The sequence below is a fragment of the Diorhabda sublineata genome, chromosome 11 (assembly GCF_026230105.1).
Source record: "Diorhabda sublineata isolate icDioSubl1.1 chromosome 11, icDioSubl1.1, whole genome shotgun sequence".
NCBI lineage: Eukaryota > Metazoa > Arthropoda > Insecta > Coleoptera > Chrysomelidae > Diorhabda > Diorhabda sublineata.
Genome location: NC_079484.1, coordinates 7,102,635 through 7,122,734, shown reverse-complemented (window position 1 = coordinate 7,122,734; position 20,100 = coordinate 7,102,635). Strand labels below are relative to the sequence as shown.

Here is a 20,100-nt window from a genome sequence, read left to right as displayed (position 1 = left end):
TTCAGAGTTGATCAGAAACTTGGACAGCTTAGAGCTTAAAGGAAAGGTCGCCGACCTGACTTTGTTTTACCGTTACTACCACGGCTATTTCGCCTAAAGCAACACACTAACCTTACTAGTACACTTTTAAATACGAGGTGTGCACAAAAACACACTCACCCTATATAATCTATGGCATAAACCGTCAACAAACCATATCCATGATTAAAAAAAAATATACTATAATTAACTATAATTAACATATTATAGAAAAACCGTTTGCGTTTCGTAGATTTACAATTTACATTTACAACCACGACATAATAAGACTTGGTCTCTTAATGTTGGTTCAGCCACATTCAAAAAGAATATAAAAATTTTTATCGTCATTACTGTAAGAATAAGTAACTATAACCCCAAATCAACCATCTCCTAAATAGCTAACTCTAATTTCCGTTTCAGCGCCATCTCTTGGTTTATCGAGAGTACCAAACGTGTATATGGAAACGACAGTTTCCTTTCTGCTTTTGGCGGCATATTTCAAATTCAAATCTTTTGTCCAGTTATTTTTCAAAACAAATCGATATAGTAGCATCAACCAAAACGATCAGAAAAACATCAATCAACTATAATAATGGTTTTCTACATTGAACTACTGAGTAAGAAAAGATAAGTTCTGAATTGGAACAAGATATTCTGTTCTGTGGTTCTGTGTGGGTTTATACATTGATCTATGAGTTTATATTTGACATATATCAATCACCAATGTCAAGTATCAAGACTAGTTTATTTTGTTTTGATTTCCAGTACATCATTAAACCCATAACGAAATAAAAATAAATAGATATGTTAAAACCAAGAGCATTGTCTCAAGTATTGGCCCAAGCAAATACGGGAGGAGTACAAACAACTTTGTAAATTTTCCAAATATTATAACAGTTTTTTCTTCATAGTTATTGATGAAGTACTTTTTCTTAAATAATTATTATTTTCAGAATGATAAACGCAGAAGGCTCCTTATTGGCTTATAGTGGTTATGGAGATAAAGATGCTAGAGTAACTGCAGCAATAGCTAGCAACATTTGGAGCGCTTATGAAAGAAATGGAAGAAATGTTTTTAGAGAAGACCATCCCCAAATAGTACTCATGGAATGCCAAGAAGGTCGAATAGCAATTACTCAAGTAGCCAGCGTACTACTCTGTTTGTATGCAAAAAAATCTGTTGGTTTTGGTATTTTAAAACAAAAAGCCATGGCTTTGGCTTCATATTTAGAAGACCCACTAAAACAAGTTGCCTTATATCGAAAGGATAGAAGTTGAACCTTAGCTTTTAATTAATTCATTTATTCTCCACTTATTTAACATATTGAATAAAAGTAAGATTATCTATTCCATTACTTGTAAATGATACATTAAAATAATTATTGATCGATTGTGCTTAATTGTTCTGTAAATGATAGTTTCTAATAATTATTCTCATATTTAATGAAATTCGAATAATGATGAATCTGTGAATTAGATGAGATGATGTAGAACAGAAGGAAAAATTATAGACAATGAAAACAAACCTCAACCTTGCCGTTTGAAGAAAATACTGAGATTATCAAAAATTCTGCAAGTAGTGGAAAAAAAAGATTTTTTCTATTACCCTTGAGGGATAAGTAGTAACTTATTATTCACTGTTGCAGTCGAGAAAATCACAACATTATTTTTTTCCCAATTGAAACAATACAATACATTTTTGTGGGCCTTTGAATCCTCAAAATCATTAATTATATTGCTTTTCTTGACTTGAATAGTTCTCCACACATTTCAAAAAAGAAAAGTTTCTATTGCCTAAAAAATGTGGACACAGCAATACGAAGTGCTGTATCAAAGTTTGGATAAATGTTTTCTAAATTCTACTCTTGCAAGTACAAAGACAGATTTTCTAATGATCTAGATCTTTGTTTTATTGAAATTCTTTCAAATAAAAGGTAGATTTACAAGTGTGTGATTTATTGAAATAATTCTGTTTCTAAATTATCATGGTCCATTTTTTTAGGTAACTAGCTTTTTCCATTGGAATGGATGATGGTGAAATGTGAAAGAAACCAGTCCTAACGACAACATAATTAATTAACACTGGCTCCACACGTTTGGACTAACTTGACTATGATCATGGAGCATTTTAAAACAGTGCCCAATAGACTTAAAAAAGAAATTATGTTGTGTGCAACTGCTGCGATGATTGCAAACAACTATGATTTGAATTTATTTCTACAAAATAAAAGTCCTCGTAAAGGGAGATGGTGGGTTACAACTCTTGATAGATTATGAAATCAGTAATTTGATTGGCAATTGTAAACTGATAGTACATGTCAATTTGTATATGTTGCCATTACGACATTTCTGTTTTTGTGTTTTGGCGGTTCTTTCGAATCTATTCCATACTAATGCATTTGTCCAACCGAAGCTATTTTTAATAATAATTCACTTTACATGCTCAAACGTCTTGAACTCTAATAAGACTGAATATCAAACTAATTTTGGTCGGCTAGAAGACCGGCGAAACAAATTCCTTCGATCTATTTCAATATATAAATAAGGGACAATTAACTTGGGCGCAAAAAAACAATATTTATGGCACTAAGGATGATGATACATGGGGACGATAGAGACTCCGAAATATATCGAACGTAATAGAAACATGCAATCACACTATTCTTCAAAACTATTTTATATGCTACCTGAAAATAGATGCGATATTTACAAGTAAATAATGATAATACTATATCATTAGCATTAATCACCTTTTCAAGGCATTATTTCTTTATATATTTCAAACAATGTCTATAGTATAATTTACCATTATATATGCAAATACTGTTACTATTTTCCGATAGCATATGGAATAGCGCAGATTGGTTGAATATATTACGCTAGTTCTCAATTCTCCCCATGTTACCCGACTATAATAATCACGTATATCTTAGAATCCACAATAGCTACTATACAGAAAAATGAAAAAATCTGACAATCACCCAGAAAAATTATGAACACCAAAGTGAAATCGAGCGTAATAATTACATAAGAAAGGGGTCCTCAAGGAAATGGATTACAAATTTAATGTAGGAACTACAGGTAATTACTGGTAATTGAGTGTTAAAAAGTTTATTTTAAGTACCCACTAATGGAATTTTAGCCATAATCATATGAAATGGATGTTGCCTAATCTGCGATAATTGGACGGCAAAGGTTCAAAGGTTATGTTTTCTATATTTATCAACTTATAAATGATAAAGAACAAAAACGTAATGACTAATTCTTACACGCGCTAATCTTCAACTAGTTATCAAAATTACATTAATTTACTTATCCAAATCAATTGAACATCTTGTAGTACAATTAGAGAAATCTAAATCGACTAAACAAATAAAACGTACCTGAGATGTTGGGAAAAAAAATTGAAAGTGAAAACTCTGATAAAAATAGGTGAAATTTTACTAATTATTTAACATTCAACAATATGTTCAATGTTTTTTTTTATAATTTTTTATTCAAATTTTATTGAAACTTGTTGAAGATGAGATTTAGTAGATTATTTTATTTAATGCTTAGTCCTTTTTCAAATGTAATATCAAAAGTATATTATGGCATTGCCATTACAGTATTAAGGTAACTATTGACTTACGTATGTACTATTATGTAAATCTAACCTATAATTAAAAATTTATAATTTAGCTGGGTTAGCCCTAATTGGTTATCATGGAATAAATTCTCAGAAAGTATGTTGAGGTCTCTAGAAAAACGGATTCTTAGCAGTAAGTAAGGCCTTTGAAATAATGCTAGAATTTATATAAGTAAATGATTGTAATAATTCCTGAATCAAATTTTCAGTGTCTTCAATTTAATATTTAAATTGGGGTAAAATCAACCCATTTCCAACAGTTAAAAATTTGTAGATAGTATAAAATATATTGTTTAATAACAATGGCATGAATCATAGCTTTGCTTATATTCTATTATGTACAGAAGCTTTGAAAAAAAAATGTTTTCATTCAGATAATCATTTTATCCATATTTTTCAAAACAAAACTTGGATATTCAAAATTGTTATTTGAAATCGTTATTAGGTAAATAAACATTGTTAAGTCCTTAAAGATACAGATAAAAGTCATTATATAGTATACTTCAATTAATACTTCATTTTTATAAAATCTAAATGATTTTCCTTTGCTATTTTAGTTGTTAAAAGTCCTCATAAAGGTTTTTTTGTGGATGTTGGCCCAGTTGTAGGACCTGCTGATAAAATATGGACAATTTCACTTAATACTCAGTCTCAAAAGACTCCACTGGTACTAATTCATGGATTAGGATCAGGGGTGGCATTATGGTGTCTAAATTTAGATGCATTCGCTGCTACAAGACCTGTATATGCATTTGACGTATTAGGTAACTATTAATATTTCTGTGCATCTATTTTTTTTTTCATAAACGTTTTTAAGATCTCAATCAAATTTGCATCATAATTTAACCAAAAAAATATTCGTTAAATATCTCTACCAATTTGATTAAAATAAATATATTGATAAATTACTATTCATATAGGGTGTTTCTAAATTCATGCGACAAAATCCAGGAAGTGATTGCTTGTATGAAATTAAGATGGGTCTTTCCTACAACAAATTTTCCTAAGCTCACCCTTAAAACGTGGTGACTGAAATTTTTTTATCCTTAATTTTCAGTAATGCTCCAAACTTGAATTTCTGTAATTTTCGTGCACTCGCAAAGGATTAACATTATACAGGAGTGAAATTAGCAACCCTTACTTTATTGCGTATCAAAACTTTTTTTCAAGATGAAGTCTTATGAAATAAGATTAACTATAAGTTGAAATCTTTATTTTATTTGAAAACCATAAAGATGTGAAATTTAATTCTAATCATAATAATTAAGTAAGAGCTGTTAATTTCACCCCCGTATAATGTAACAGGAATAGGGAAAAAATACCTGTTGTTAGTACTTTGTGGGTGCAGGAAAATTACAGAATTTCAAGTTTCTAGCTTTACTGAAATTTTAGAAAAAAAAATGGAAACTTAATTATTGTCATATGAGCAATCACCTCCTGAATTTTGTCACATGAATTTAGAAACTTACCCTCATTTTGTGCAGTAAGATGCACTAATACATATACATACCATTGTATAAATTAATATAAAAAAAACTTTTTGTAATACTCTCAGTTATGGATGTAGGCTTGCTACTGCCCTATGTCCCTTTCCATAAGCTCAACCTTTTTGATATTTTCTTTTTCCTGGTTTCAGTCTTCGCAAAAACGTCGATTATATCATCATAATTAATTTTTTGGACTAGTTGAGCTTCAATAAATAGTAATGCAAGAACATTTAACCTATTACTTTAACTATACATCACAATTCCATTACTAAATTCTCTTTTTATCAGTTACAACTATAATCATATTGAAAATATGACTACAACTGTGTCTGTATCTCCAACTTATATTTAGATGTTCTTGTATTTTTGTCATTTATTATAAATTAAAAAAAATTATAATAGAATACTTTTACTTTCTATATTATTTCAATTATTAGTCAGTTTCAGTCATGCTTAGCTCGGAATTAATATATTTTATTGTAAACCAACTTATTTCTTAGGTTTTGGACGTTCCAGTCGACCACAATTTAGTACATCATGTACAGAAGCTGAAAATCAAATGATAAAATCGATAGAAGAATGGCGCAAGGAATTAAAACTAAAAGAAATTATTCTCCTCGGACATAGCATGGGAGGATTTCTAGCAACTTCATATGCCATTTCTTATCCTAGTAGAGTTAAAAATTTGATTCTTGCTGATCCGTGGGGATTTCCGGAACGTCCAAAAGAATATACAAAAGTACCTCTATGGATTAAAACTGTAGCTACTATTATGAAACCATTTAATCCATTAGCAGGAATAAGAGTGGCGGGACCATTAGGTAATTATTTAATATTATTAATAAATAAAAGACTGTTTATGTATACTGGGTATTCCAATAATAAAGGTTTAAAATATTGTTCAATCAATTTTAGTACAAATTTTGAGTAAATTTATATATGTGTTTCAAAAGTTTGAAGATTTATTTAAATATGTTTTATTCTCACTGTGATTTAGGACAATCAGTATTCTTGTGTTTCCTATTTCTCAAATCAGGTAATTAATAAATTGAATTAATTACTGTGGAAATATTATATATTAGAAGTGTATTTTATGTATGTGGCTAATTTGATAAATATTTTGATAAAAAACGATACTGTTGAATTAAAAATGATTTGTTTATCTTATCAAATTTGTGTTGATTCATATGTACATGATTATTTTGTACTTTGTCATCATTTTCTATTTGCTTTTGTTTTCTACTAGCTGGATGGCAGATGTTAATATTATAAAATCTTTTTTGTGAATCTACAGGATTCAGAAGTAACTAAGCATTTCAAAAAATACTATGTGAGCTCTGCACATGCAATATTCCTTTCATTGTCATTTTTTATGGTTCTTTACGTTATTTACATCACTGTAATAGATTATGCTGTGTTCTTGAAACTATGTATCTCCTACCTACATCAAATAGACAATCAGTGCCAATGCTAAGAGAGATTCTTTTCAACCACAAATAACATTTTTCAATATATGTACTCGGAAACTCACTAGTAATATGGAGATAAGTTTAGACGTTAACTGTCATTTTAAATCGAGTAGATTCTAAAATAGGTGTATTTATTAAAAGCTTGGATTTCTAAAAACATTATTTTTTCTTTAATACAGTTTTTTTTTTCTTCAAATTTGCTAGAGAAAATTGTACATATGTCCTCCTTCACTCTCACTATCTGTCCAAACCACCTCAACTGTCATTTAATTTCAATTTAGTTTAATATAATAATTTTTTTTATCCACACTCCCTATGTTTGATTCATGTCTAATTGTGTCATTCCTTATTTTTTCAGTACTCTAATTTCACACGCTGTTATTTTCTGCTTCAATCTGTTGGTTCGCAACAATAGATCAGCATTGGTAGTAGTACTAACTCATAGATTTTAGTTTTTGTATCATCTTAGAGAAAATATTTGTAATATTATTTTACTTGGAAAATAGTTTGAGGGACATAAATGATCTTTGCTAATTGAACAAAATTTATTCGATTTTTATGGAATATTTTTTTTATATAATTGAAATGTTGATTTATTTTTAGGACCTTGGTTTATAAACACAATAAGACCAGATATATCAAAAAAGTATGCTGCTACACTTGAAGATGCTAGTCTCATTCCGGATTATATTTACCAATGTAACTGTCAATATCCCAGGCAAGTTTTATTTTTAGAAAATTTAACACCAGATAATATGGATTTAAAAAGAACAATACTGAATTATTAACTAAAATTGTATTTTTTACATTGTTTCATAACTAATGTCGTTTTTTAGCGGTGAAGGCGCTTATCACGCTATGATGGCAGATTTTGGTTGGGCGAAAAATCCAATGGTAAATAGAATAGATAAACTGGATCCATCAATACCCATAACTCTTTTATATGGATCTCGAAGTTGGATTGATAATTCTGCAGGAGAAATTATTAAAAACAAACGAAAACAATCTGTTGTTAGATTACAAGTAAGTATCTTGTTCAATACATTATAAACAATGTGAAAAATTGAAAATCTCAATTGATTACACCACTACTTAATTGTAATTTGTCAGAGGAGGAATCCTCTACCATTCTAAGAGTATGGGATTTTTTTAAACTGATTTTAGGGCAATCCACTTATCCACTTTTTTCTGAACTAATTGCGTAGGTAATAAAATTGTCCATTCTCTAGATAATATTTTGCCATAAACATTTTTACTCAAATTGAGAACAAATTGGTTGCAATTGTTCGCCTCAAATATTCGTATAAGTTTCAATTTCTATGTAAACCTAGAGTAAACAATACATTTTTTATTTTAAGAATCGTTTTATTATATATACCATTGAAGCTAAACTTTAGATTATTGACCATCAAATTGGATGTTCAAATTTTCATATATTTTTTTGTTACATCTACACAAGCATAAAAAAATTTGGAAAAAGTAACGTAAAAACATTTATATATTAAATATCTACATATAAATTGTTTTAAAAGCAACTTTTTTTTTATTAATATTAATTGTTATGAATCTTCAAAGTAGTAAGATGAAAAAATACAAACGATAGTATGTGATAAAAGGTCAATTTTGAGTGGAAGTTTAAGCATTCAAACCCCTGAAACTAACATAAGTTTTATTTTTTATTATTTCCGTAATTTTTTTGGAAATCCAAGATTTTTTTAAAAAAATTATATTGGATGATTTTTGGATTTTCTAGATCCAAATAAAGACATATTTTATATGGTACTAGTCGATTGATATAATAGTAGGTAATCAACTATGTTTCTTATGTTAATTTAGTGATTTCTAATTTCAGGTAGTAACTGGCGCTGGTCATCATGTGTATGCTGATAAGCCAGAAGCTTTTAACCAAATTGTTCTTGAAGCTTGTACCTATACGGAAAATCCAACATTAGCAATTCAGTTGAGTAGAACTGAATCGGATAAACCTGAAAGTGACAGCCAATAGTCACGTATATCTTTTATTTTAAGAGACCTTGACATGATTATTTCGTTATTTCGCAACTTATTAGGTAATTAAATAATAAAATTTACAGAAAAATTGATTGTCGTAACTCCGTAACTTCTTTGTGAGGTACTAACTACTTTGTCATAATTTATTTTGTTCATTAATTTTTATATTATTATTCAGCACTTAGGAGTGCATCTTCATCCAATTAGTAAACAATGAATGGGATAAATGTCCGCAAATGAGAATTTTAGCCCCAAATTTTTGTCCTATATTTAGTGCCCTGAGGGGGAAGCAGTTGGTACATGAATAGTTGACCCAGCTAAGTCTGCAATCCACATGTACTCCTAAATATTTGAAGTTTTTTTTTTGCATATTTGTGAACCTTTTCACGAAACTGTTTTTATTTTTTCTCTTGTTTTTTTTTCCTTTTCCAAATATCTTCTGATATTTTTCAGGGGTTAAATCATGTAGTGTTCTTTCGATTTGGGGTTTATTTTTAATTTTAGGGGAAATTAGCACATTAGGAAGGGTGAAAGTGCTAACCTTTTGAATCTGGTATGCAAAAGTACTGTTACACTAAAAATATTCAAATTAGATGCACTAGTGGATGTACAAGTAATGGGATTACTAATAGAATTTGAGATGGTTTCTTTTGGCTGCCATTTTAATTCTCACTCTAGCAGTAGGTAGAGTTAAAAAAAACAAATAACATTAACACAGCATAATGATTATAGTTGACAGTGTTTCCCATGCCCTATCTTAGCCTTTCTAAAATCCCTAGGCTCCCTATGTAACGTACATAATTTTCTATATTCACATATAGATCACTATAAAACACATTCAATACACTGCCACAGCAAAATATTTTTCCTCCTGTCCAAATTTTCTGTAACCTTATGCTTCCAAAGTTATAGTAAATACTACATTCTTTCCAATTATAACTATACAATTTATTTAATCAGCGAGGTTTTACAAAACTTTTTTTGGACACATATTTCAAATTAATTCAAACTGAATCCTGTGAAACACTATAGAAGTGTATAGATTCCAAAACGTCCGGGGTTCCCCACGGACTCCGCCGTCCGCCGCGTTTATTTGACGACGCCAAATACCTAGTTGGTCTCTTCAAGCCAAATTATAGCCCCCCTTTACAATCAAATTTCTTCTCTATGGGACTCTGAGAAACATTGCTCTAAACGTAAAATAAACTCTATAAAAATAAGTGCTTTGTGTTTCAAATACAAATAACATTTTATTTTTAAGTTACAACAAAATTAACAAAGAATATTATAATGAAAAATATTACTAACATTTTTATAATTCAAGTTTATTATAACTTGGGAACAATTTTGAATAATAGATTGGTTAAGATTTTTTAAAACTAGTTTTCACTTGTAATAGATCGATGTGTGATATAAAGTTGTTAGAGATTTCAAATATAAAAAGAGAAAGTGTAATATATTAGACACATTCGAATAAAAAACAAACGAATTCATCGTGGATGTTTGTAGTCGACCAAAAAATTCAACTTTCCGTTTTTTTTGTCATAAACATCTGTTAAAGCAGATTTATCAGCAGCTAAATTCAAATATGTTATGAGTATATACGACATACACATAATTTGATAATTATTAGTTTATATTTTAAAATTTGCATAGAAGTATATTTCTGAATGAACCAAGACAATGATTTATAATAAATTCTGTATAAAAATTATATACATTAATATAAGTATTTCGTCAGGTCTTTCAATGAAATATTTCGAAAAAAAAAGGTTTTTGTAATATATTGATTATATGAACTTCTAGATTACAGTGTGCTCTATTTAATGAATGTAGTTATAATAAAGAAAAAGAATCAATTTTTTTTAAATATCTACTTATATGTTTTTAATTGTTTATGGGGATGTCTCTCACACTAATCCAAGGGAAGAGTTAGTTTATTTAATGTACTCTTAACATTAATAATTGATTTGTTATTAAAATAGTTGTTATTTTTTGTTAACATTGGAGTGACGGGCTGTGATAAAATAAACTTTCTAAAAACTATGTTTTTCTTTTAGCTCCAGCACAATCTGGTACCTACATACATAATTTGTTGCATTATTGTAATTGTACTAGCCTTTGTGCTATTCATCCCAAATTATATACAATAGGTTATATCAAAATCTGTATACAGTATTTAAAAATTTATATTTCTGATGCAAAAATGATTATCAAGTATAAATATTAATATTTTTTATCTATTACTTTTAAAAAAAAGTTCAAATTATCATGTTGAAGTTGAAAGGAAAAATTAATTCAATACTTTTAAATTCACATTTAAAACGTTTCAAAGTTTTCTCTTTTCTTTTGACTATAGATACCATGTGATTTTTTACACAGGAAATTGAAGTTTGAAAGAAACGTTGGAATAAGTCACTAATAGAATGATTGAAAAAAGCAAAACGTGGAAAGATCATCCAGAAAAATCACGTGGAACCATCTTACACAGACTCCCCTTTTGTTACGAACACTTACATAGACCATGCAGTAAGTCCCGTTCGATTATGTTAATATATATAAAGCGATATTCCTTTGTACAGATTATGTACATCATGTTGTGACTGTTCTTATAGAGATAATTTCTTAGAAAGCTTTTTGGTTGGTTTAAGACATTCTCGAATTATCTAAAAATTCCTTCGATATAAATAAACGATATTTTAGCAACCGAATTGAGTAAATACACAAACCCAATTAGGAGAAAAATAAGGTAGCGAAGGCAAAAATGCATAATGAAAATTGTGGCAAACTCTACCTATGTAAACGTCACAAATTAAAAAAGGAGAAGCAGAAATAAGAGGAATTTGAAAATAATAGTGGAAATAGTTTTCAGCATAAGGATTAGGTACAAATAGGAGAAGATTAAAAATAAGTACTCAAATGAAATGAAATAAATATTTTATTAGAGATATACATTGGCTTAAAAAATAATTTCCTACATATAAAATGAAATTTTATTATTAATTGCTTTACCATTTTTTGAAAACTTGTAACCAATATTACAGAGCATCATTAATGGAATGAAATCCTAGACAGTTATGGGGGTATTTGAAAAAATCGATTTTTTGCATATTTTCAAAGCTTAAAATATGTCCTTAACCGGATTTTCAAAAATTCGCTTTTCGAAGATACTGGTGGTTGACATGATATCTCAAGTTCTACCCGACCGATTCCTTTAAAATTTGGTGGAAATATTTTTTATATATTTCTCTATTGTGTCTGCTCTGGATTTTAAAAAAATTCAATTTTTATTGCTAAGCGATAGCGACATCTTTACATATTAAAAGTTTTTCAAATTTTTTTGATCCAGATCACTACAAGTGCTGGAAACAAACATGTCAACCGGGGTGCATCGTGGCCCCCATTTTATCGGCATGTGATTCTGATTTTTTTTTCAAAATTTTTTTATATTCTTAAAAGGTCAAAAAGGTTTTTTTGCGTTGCTTTCAAAAATTTAGGCATCTAAACCAGTATACCCCCTCAAATGTAAATAAAAGGAATATGCAATGACTAGAAACGACGGTGGCAAGAATCAGATATTTTTTATAACTAAATAATTATAGCCCTTTTGAGTTTTGAAACTAGAAAGGAATATAAAGTGTAAAAAAGTCTTTTCGGTTTGTCGCATAACTCTCAAAGTTAAATTTCAAAAACTCTCCTAACAATTTGAACGAAAACATTCATTCAAAACATTGCTAATCAACTATATCAAATACTGCTGGATACATTTGATAAATATCAGTATTCACTTATTACAGCATAAAAATATTTATTAAATAGATTTGAAGAAAAATTACTCTTTATCATTAAATTATCAGTTTGTATTACCTATAAAACAATCATCCCATTTTATAATTTTGTGTTTATAACTTGCATTCCATTAAATTCATCTTCTTCAATTAAAAATTCGTTTTTTTTATTCCATTCGTTTACATCAAAAGCCGGATCCGATGGATTATCTTTATCCTCAGATTCAATATAAATATCTTCAGAATTATCACAGAGTTGGCACACTTTTGATACGAGTTGGTTAAAAATTGTCGGTTGATCAGCGTTTATGTGATGCCCCGCGTTTGGGATAATCTAAAAATTAAAAACTCATATCTTACACTAGAGAAAGCAATGGAAATGATATAAAATAAAATACCCAAAAGTATAATGAAAAAATGCACGTACCTCTGTCCTAACGTAAGACTGAGGTCTTTGTTTTATCAGATCTTCAGTTGGAGTTTTCCTCACCCACGACTTTTCTCCGTAAATCACAGTTAGAGGTACAGTTTTACTCAAAGTGTGATACCTTCGCATCATAGGATTTTTAGCCCAAGCTATGCCTTGCTTCATTGAATGGAAAGCTGCCTCACCTCTAAAAAATTAAAAATGTATGAATTACCATGATACTCCAAGAGTCAACAGATGTTTTAAATGAAGAAATTGACAGTATCATTGAAATACAAATTGTTAATATTTTCTTTTTTGCATAAATCATACTTAACTTTTCTACCTAAAGATCTTTATCATAATAAATTGGAAATTTCTACAAAAAACTCACTATTGATCAAACACAGAGAGATAAAGAGAGATTCTATGGGTATTTTTGGTTGGGGTGAGAAAAATTTTTAATAGAGAGGAAGGTTTGTTAGAGTTAGCCCTGATATAGGAGCTGCTTCTCTGCAAGGCTGGGGTTGTAGTGATTGGTTTATGATTGTGTTGTCTATGCTAGAAAAAGCAAGAAAAAACGGCGACCAATAGGCCCAAAGAAGACAGAAGAGAGCTTCAGTCTTACCACAGAATCTGCACTCATCGGTTTCTTCTAGTAATAGTTGACAGTGTCCTGTAGGGAGTATAACTTGATTTTTTCAATATCAAAATATTTTTGGTTCTACCGGTATCGAAGGAGCTATTTGGAATGATACAGCTTTGGGAAGGTGCTTCCTATTTGTTCTATTTTCCATTGACCCTTTCCACATGCTTTTACCAAAGATATTTTTTATTTGCACCCAGTAGCATGTAGAGAACAAACTGCATACTATAAAGTTTAATCTCACAGTAAAATGTTTTAATTTAAAACTTTACATAAAAAAATATGTTGTGATGGATATTTTTGGATGTACCGGTATACTATTTGGAGTGATTCAGCTAGGGAAGACATCAGAGTGCTTCCTCTTTGTTCTGAAATTCTTTAGGAGAATGACACCAGTGTAAAAAGTATGGTTTTCTTTTGATCCTGATGTGAAAATATTTGTTCTATTTTCCAGTAGTCCTTTCTACATACTTTTACCAAAGATATTTTTTTATTTGCCCCCAGTGGCATATACAGAACAAACTGCATGATACAAAGGTGGATCTCACAGTAAAATGTTTTCATTTCAAACTTTACATAAAAAACTGTTGTGATAAACATTTCTGCATAAAAAAGAGAATTTTTATTTTGTTTACCAATGAAATTTACATGTAATTTACATTTTAAACATATAAAAAATACATATAAACCACAGATGAGTTATGTACCCCCACAGATGTTTATGAGATTAAGAATTCTCTGTTTTTAAGAAATGTAAATTCTGAATATTATTCTCTTTATTATAAACATTATTTATTCAAATTAAATCAAAACATTCATCGGTTCATTTCTTCTTTTAATTTCAATATAAAAAAATCAAAAAATTCTGTTCATATGTTTTTTTGGAAAATAAAAGTATATATATATTAAATGATAGAAGAAAATTCCTATTCATGGGAAAACATTCATAATAACTGTAAATTATAAAAACTAATTTAAATCTAAGAAAATTACTACACTGGAAAAAATTAATTGATATAATTGATAAAGTGATGTGAACTTGGAGTTGACAACACGGATGCCCAAGTGCTAAGTATGGTGTAGAAGCTTGGACCCTCAACGCATAAGTATTGCAAGCGAAGACTAGAAGCCTTCTAAATGTGGGCTCACCATAAGATGTTAATCAATGTAGATGTTCTGAGAAGAATGAAGAAGGACATAGAGATCCTTTATGAAATGAAAAAGAATATAACTTCAATAAACTGATCATATCAAGAGAGGTCCAAAAATTGAGAACCTACATCTCATAATTCAGGTGAAAATTGTAGGAAAAAGATATGTTGAAAGGAGAAGAATATCTTGGCTTAGAAATAGTTTAACGTCATTTCATCCTACTTAGGGCCACAGTTTTCCAAATAAATAGTTATGATGAAAGTCAAACTCCAAAATGAAGATGGCACCTGTAGAAGAAGATAAAGTGAACAATCCACGACTCTAATTTAACTGCTTATGGAAAAAGTAGATAAATTTGTTTTTTATAATATATTTAATACTTACGATGGTTTTTGAGTATTGCAGTGGTAAATATATTCAGTTATAAGGTCGGTATTGTCAACCGCATCACTATATTTCGCTGATATATCATTTCGAACTTTACTAACCAACCATGGTCCTAAAATAACATTTTAATTAAAAATTAGAGTCTTCTTTGGTTCATTTAGAACTTGTTTTAGCTTGTCTGCCTGCTACTGGAACCGCTTCAATATCCACTGTATTTTTTCATTACACCTCGTATAATAAAAAGAATGTTTTTTTATTTGAAACGAGCAATTTATAATAATTGATATGGAAAATGTGATTGATTTGAAAAAATGTTGTTTTGGTACATTATCATAGTTTCAGGATTATATGTGTATATACACAATATGTTAAATCGTTAACAATCCATATAAAAATCAATTCTCTGACTACATTTTCTAATAACATTTTCAAAAAAATTGGCAACTAGCAAAAAATTATTAGTCATTTGTAACAATTTTATAGAAGCTTAAAATAGGGCAGAGAAGATGAAACATTATTTTCAAATATAACAGAAATGTTATATGCCTCTAAATGTTCTTAATTATAGGTCTCTTCTGTTTTAGAATTAGTTTTTTTGGTAATTTTTGAAATAAAAAATTTTTATAGAGATTTTAATAAAACCAATAGTCAATTTTTATCTGTTTTCAAAAATTATTAACAAAAACTAATTCTAAAACAGAAGAGACCTAAAATCAAGACGATTTAGAAACATAAACATATCAAAATATATAAGAAATTAAAGAAATGTTATATTTACCACAGAATAGAAAAAGGCTAGTTTTACAAAAATGTAGTCGCCTTAAAAAGAACGTGTTTGCAAATTTATTGTTGGAATGAGTACATTACAATATATATAGCCGAGGAAATTACTTTTAAGAAAATATATTAATTAAAATTTTGTTTTGAATTGAAAGATTTACTGTATTTTCTATTACAATACTCACTATATTCTTCTTTCATTTAAATATGTTTTCCGTTTTCTAACACGGTATCAAATCTGGGATGTACTAAGTTGGAATTTCTGGCGATAATCATATTGAATACACTATTTTACACCAACACTCACAATTACACTGTCTGACGCGCGTTTCGATAACCAAGTTATCATCTTCAGGGACTGCAGGTAAACTTTTTACTTCTACTACTGTTTACCTTTAGTCTCTGAAGACGATGGTTATCGAAATGCGCGTCAGACAGTGTAATTGTGAGTGGTGGTGTAAACAATGTAAATCTGGGATATGCCTCATGTTATTATTGTTGTATCAATAATTGGAAGGGTAGTCATAATAGCTCCATCTATGTGTGAATTGCCGAAATAGTTTAGTTGAGAGTATTGTAAACTGTACTGTTTTATGACAATAAGTTGATCCCTTGTCATTTTTGTAAATAAAATAGTCTAGTAAGCAGCTCTTAAACGAGCAACAACGTTGTTTTTTTTTTCATACAACACCTCAGGATGAAATATCGAAAAAAAAAAAATTAGTCAGGTCCAGAAACTCTCTGAAAGCTTGGGAAGCACACCAAGTATTTTGTAATCAAATGAAAAGTGTGTCCTTCAGCTTATCCAAGCAGTCCTTACTGCACCGGGCTTCAATGTCAGAAAATCCAAAATCTGGTTTTGATAATGCCCCAACAAGTTAAATAAGCTGGGCAAAAAGAATTAGTTTACTCTTCGATTGGTTCCAGGACAGATTACTATATCTGAATTGGTAAAGTAAGAGCGTAAAACTCTTCTTAGATGCTGAACCCTTCTGTGCAATCGGTTACAGGGCAATAGAGGATTAAGAAGAAGATCTATTGAATGTATCAACCTAAGTAAGAACCACATAGGGATATCAACAGGAATCTTCTTGATGCATTTCTGCCTCAATGGACATTCGAAGAAGATAGGTTTAGCAGAAGATACAACGTAAAGATTCTACAGTTTCTCGAAGGGCGAAAGTCTACAGTACTCCAGAGAATTATATATATTATATAATTATATAGCCATCTCACATCCTGAACTTTCCGAAAGGAATCTGATTAGTAGTTCAGCTGAAAATAGTGAGCATACCTAGTGCCATAGCAATAAAAAGAGACAAAATAAATATTTTGGGTCCCATATACATTATTTCTAAACTCAGTATATTTAATATTTTCACATACCCATCGGTCCGGCCGCTCTAATGCCGGCTAACGGATTGAACCATGTGAGTGGATAGAATACTACGGCCAATAATTTCCAAGCAAGTGGAACATTCAATTTAGCTGGTCGTTCTTGAAATCCCCAAGGATCTGCAAGTATTAAATGTTTCACTCTATCCGGATAGGTAATTGCATAACTTGTAGCTAAATAACCGCCAAAACTATGCCCTAAAAGAATGAATCTTTCTAATTGCATTTGTTTCCGCCATTCTTCTATAGACGCTACCATTTGCTGTTCGGCTTCTTGGGAATTGGAATTAAATTTTGGTCTCGACGATCTACCAAATCCTGGAAATTAATCTCTTTTAAAAATATGTTTCAAACTATTTAATTGGTTTGGAAAATATTATTGTTTATATAATTTAATTGATTTCAAACGAGAAATGAATACCACTGAAAATTCATTTTGAAAAAACTTATGAACCCCATTCCCAAGTCTTGTTTATTGTTACAACCAATTCTAAATAAGTACCATCTGGGTTAGGTTAGATCAGGTTTCATTGTAAGTTGTACCATGTAATGTCTAAAATAATGGAAATAATATGTCTCCCCCACCTTAAATTTACTATTTGTACCCTCAGAAACAACCTCAAATGTGTGAAAAATTTTTTGCCTGGATTCTAAATAATTACCGAAATAGTAATTAGCGAAGCTTCCAACCAGACATTTTGTTATAAAAAAAATTGAATTTTTCCACGATTTACGGCGTAGTTTAAAAAAATAACAAACACATAAATAATTTTTTTATTATAGTTTATGTTTTTTTCGATATCTTTTAAGAATTGGAAATAATTTGGATAAATATTTGTATTGAGAATAAATTTAATAGCCACGAGGTTCTTAAACTGACGCGAGGTCATCTCGATATAGTTTACGAATTAGTAACAAACTCAGACGCTTATTATCTAAATTATTTGTCGAATAATTTCCTTTAAAATGTCTCTTTCTTAGAAGACCCACTTAAATATTTCTGAATGTATCTGTTAAAAAATAGGGATTTTGTGTTCGATTCTGAGTTTTCTATGAAAAACTTTTCAAGAGGAAAATATTTTTGACATTTAACATCTAAATTAAAAATAAAATTCGAGCCATTTCCGATATAACTGATGTTTCGTGGAAGTAACAAAGTATCCGCTTATTAATTCACCCGGTACAAACTCATTAAAATATGATAATTAAATTGGAAAACCAGTTGAAGTTAATTACAAACTAAAAATTCCATTAAATTAATCCTTTTCAACTTAATACAAAATCAAACAGGCACAGATTTTTTACATCATTGCCACGTTGAAATTCTTTACAGTTGTTGGCATAAAATGAATCCTATATTAGTAGATAGATAGATAGATATAATTTATAATTTTTTATTTAAAAAATAAATAGACCTGACGAAAATACAAAAAGCATTAATTTTTTTAACGTTCGAATAATTCTTTTATTTTCGAATACTCAACCCTCTGAAATAAAAATATCGATGTATCGACATATCGATATTTTTTACGCTGCCATATTACAGAATATAACCTAAATTTTTGTTTACTGTACCCGAAAAATGTATTTTATAGGTATTAGCGAGCATAAGACAATATGATTTCATTTTGTATTATGTAAATTGTAAAAATTACTCACCTAATAAATCTATAGCATACACAGGTCTGTTTTTAGACAGTTCATCGAAATTGAGTATCCAAAAACATAAACCAGCTGCAAATCCATGTAGCATAACCAGCGGTGTATTATGAGATTCTTCATTTAAGGCTATCGTCCATATTTTGTCATCTTTGCCAACAGTGCTTCCAATAGGTACAAACCAAGTGCGATAAGCTGTTTTAAGTACTAAAATAATACCTAATAATGTTAATAAGTTCTAACATTAATTTTTTAAACATTATTTTCGATTAAATCCCAAATGACAAAAATATATACAAAATTTAAAAAAAAATACTTCACAAAATATGTTTCGATTAATAAATGAGATGAAAAAGAATTGACTCTACTCTTATTTTTATACCTAATCCTAATAGGATCATCAGCATGTAGTATTCGAAAGTGCTTTTTAAAATGTGTACCAAACAGTGCACGTTGAGGCAAAAATGATAGTTAAAAGTGTCTATTTCAAGTTAATAACGAGAATCTCTGAAAGCCCAGTTTGGAAAATTGTGAATATTTTTAATGTATATTTGAAATAAATTATTTAAAAACATTATGACCTTCCAATGAAGAACGTAGTCCCCCATTATATATAATATTTAATCAATACAGCAGTGTGTACCAACTTATTGGCTTAAAGAACAAAAAACATGCAGAAATATTTTCGGATCCAACAAAAATATTTGATTTGCTCTAGAAAATAAAACGATTCGTTCTAATAAAGTACTCCAATCAATCAGCTGATGTGGCTGACATTTAGTTTATTATCCAGTCAAAATAGACAAAATAAGTCATAACTTACAACCTAACCTAACCAAAATTCGGTCAAAAGTACAAAATTAAGGTTTATTTTAATAAATGATAATGAAACTATTGGTTTGTGTTACTTGCACGAAAAACAATTGTATTTGATGGTTATATTAATCATAAGAAAAATATTAAAGCTGCAGAACAACGTCGTCAGACTACAAAAACATCTTCATCTGTTGATATCGTTTTTGATCGATTTACGAAAGTTCCAACAAACCAACAACAATTTCTTGCGAATACAATAAGTCTCGCTTCATTTCAATGTTATGTGAAGAATTTACTGCTAGTGGTGTTTCAATAAAAAAGCTGATAATGATGCTGTTGTCCTTATAATTGAAACAGCAATAGAACAATGGAAAAGTTCAAATACAACTGTCGTTGTAGGCGAAGATGTTTGTTGATATTACTGACTACACGAATTTCAAATCATAAAATTATTTA

At 29.4% G+C, this 20,100-nt stretch overlaps 3 protein-coding genes across 8 annotated transcripts in view; 2 read left to right on the top strand and 1 right to left on the bottom strand.

Moving 5' to 3' along the window:
- Positions 1 to 736: 736 nt before the first annotated feature.
- Positions 737 to 3,078, top strand: LOC130450522 (ragulator complex protein LAMTOR2 homolog). Its single transcript, XM_056788973.1, has 2 exons — positions 737 to 893; positions 975 to 3,078. Exons 1-2 carry the CDS (start codon positions 826 to 828, stop codon positions 1,297 to 1,299), a joined length of 393 nt encoding a protein of 130 aa, XP_056644951.1. The 5' UTR covers positions 737 to 825; the 3' UTR covers positions 1,300 to 3,078.
- A 125-nt stretch (positions 3,079 to 3,203) lies between these two features.
- LOC130450518 ((Lyso)-N-acylphosphatidylethanolamine lipase-like) lies at positions 3,204 to 10,661 on the top strand. 2 transcript variants are annotated; one of them, XM_056788965.1, is made up of 7 exons: positions 3,204 to 3,636; positions 3,703 to 3,782; positions 4,207 to 4,413; positions 5,637 to 5,957; positions 7,209 to 7,323; positions 7,442 to 7,628; positions 8,458 to 10,661. In XM_056788965.1, the coding sequence occupies exons 1-7, from the start codon at positions 3,545 to 3,547 to the stop codon at positions 8,608 to 8,610; spliced, it is 1,155 nt and encodes a 384-aa protein (XP_056644943.1). In that variant the 5' UTR covers positions 3,204 to 3,544; the 3' UTR covers positions 8,611 to 10,661. The 2 variants fall into 2 exon arrangements, with proteins under 2 accessions (XP_056644943.1, XP_056644944.1); XM_056788966.1 differs by having other exon boundaries at positions 3,242 to 3,453.
- An 874-nt stretch (positions 10,662 to 11,535) lies between these two features.
- Positions 11,536 to 20,100, bottom strand: part of LOC130450516 ((Lyso)-N-acylphosphatidylethanolamine lipase-like) — a 12,757-nt gene continuing 4,192 nt past the window's right edge. For 4 of the 5 annotated variants that reach the window (XM_056788960.1, XM_056788963.1, XM_056788961.1 and 1 more), the window contains 5 exons: positions 18,829 to 19,035; positions 17,161 to 17,487; positions 14,992 to 15,106; positions 12,831 to 13,017; positions 11,536 to 12,737 (listed from right to left, as the gene is read on the bottom strand). In XM_056788960.1, coding sequence (XP_056644938.1) covers positions 12,504 to 12,737; positions 12,831 to 13,017; positions 14,992 to 15,106; positions 17,161 to 17,487; positions 18,829 to 19,035 — 1,070 coding nt within the window. In that variant the 3' untranslated portion in view covers positions 11,536 to 12,503. Of the gene's footprint in view, positions 12,738 to 12,830; positions 13,018 to 14,991; positions 15,107 to 17,160; positions 17,488 to 18,828; positions 19,036 to 19,210; positions 19,461 to 20,100 lie in introns of those variants that run through there. The other variant, XM_056788964.1, reaches the window with a different exon arrangement.

What these genes read in the sequence shown, in the direction of transcription:
- LOC130450518 (XM_056788965.1), top strand. Translation starts at nt 3,545, where the DNA reads ATGAGATTTAGTAGATTATTTTATTTAATGCTTAGTCCTTTTTCAAAT. An exon ending in ATTGCCATTACAGTATTAAG is followed by an intron (nt 3,637 to 3,702) that starts GTAACTATTGAC and finishes TTTATAATTTAG; the next exon opens with CTGGGTTAGCCCTAATTGGT. An exon ending in AAGAGTGGCGGGACCATTAG is followed by an intron (nt 5,958 to 7,208) that starts GTAATTATTTAA and finishes ATTTATTTTTAG; the next exon opens with GACCTTGGTTTATAAACACA.
- LOC130450522 (XM_056788973.1), top strand. Translation starts at nt 826, where the DNA reads ATGTTAAAACCAAGAGCATTGTCTCAAGTATTGGCCCAAGCAAATACG. An exon ending in GGAGGAGTACAAACAACTTT is followed by an intron (nt 894 to 974) that starts GTAAATTTTCCA and finishes TATTATTTTCAG; the next exon opens with AATGATAAACGCAGAAGGCT.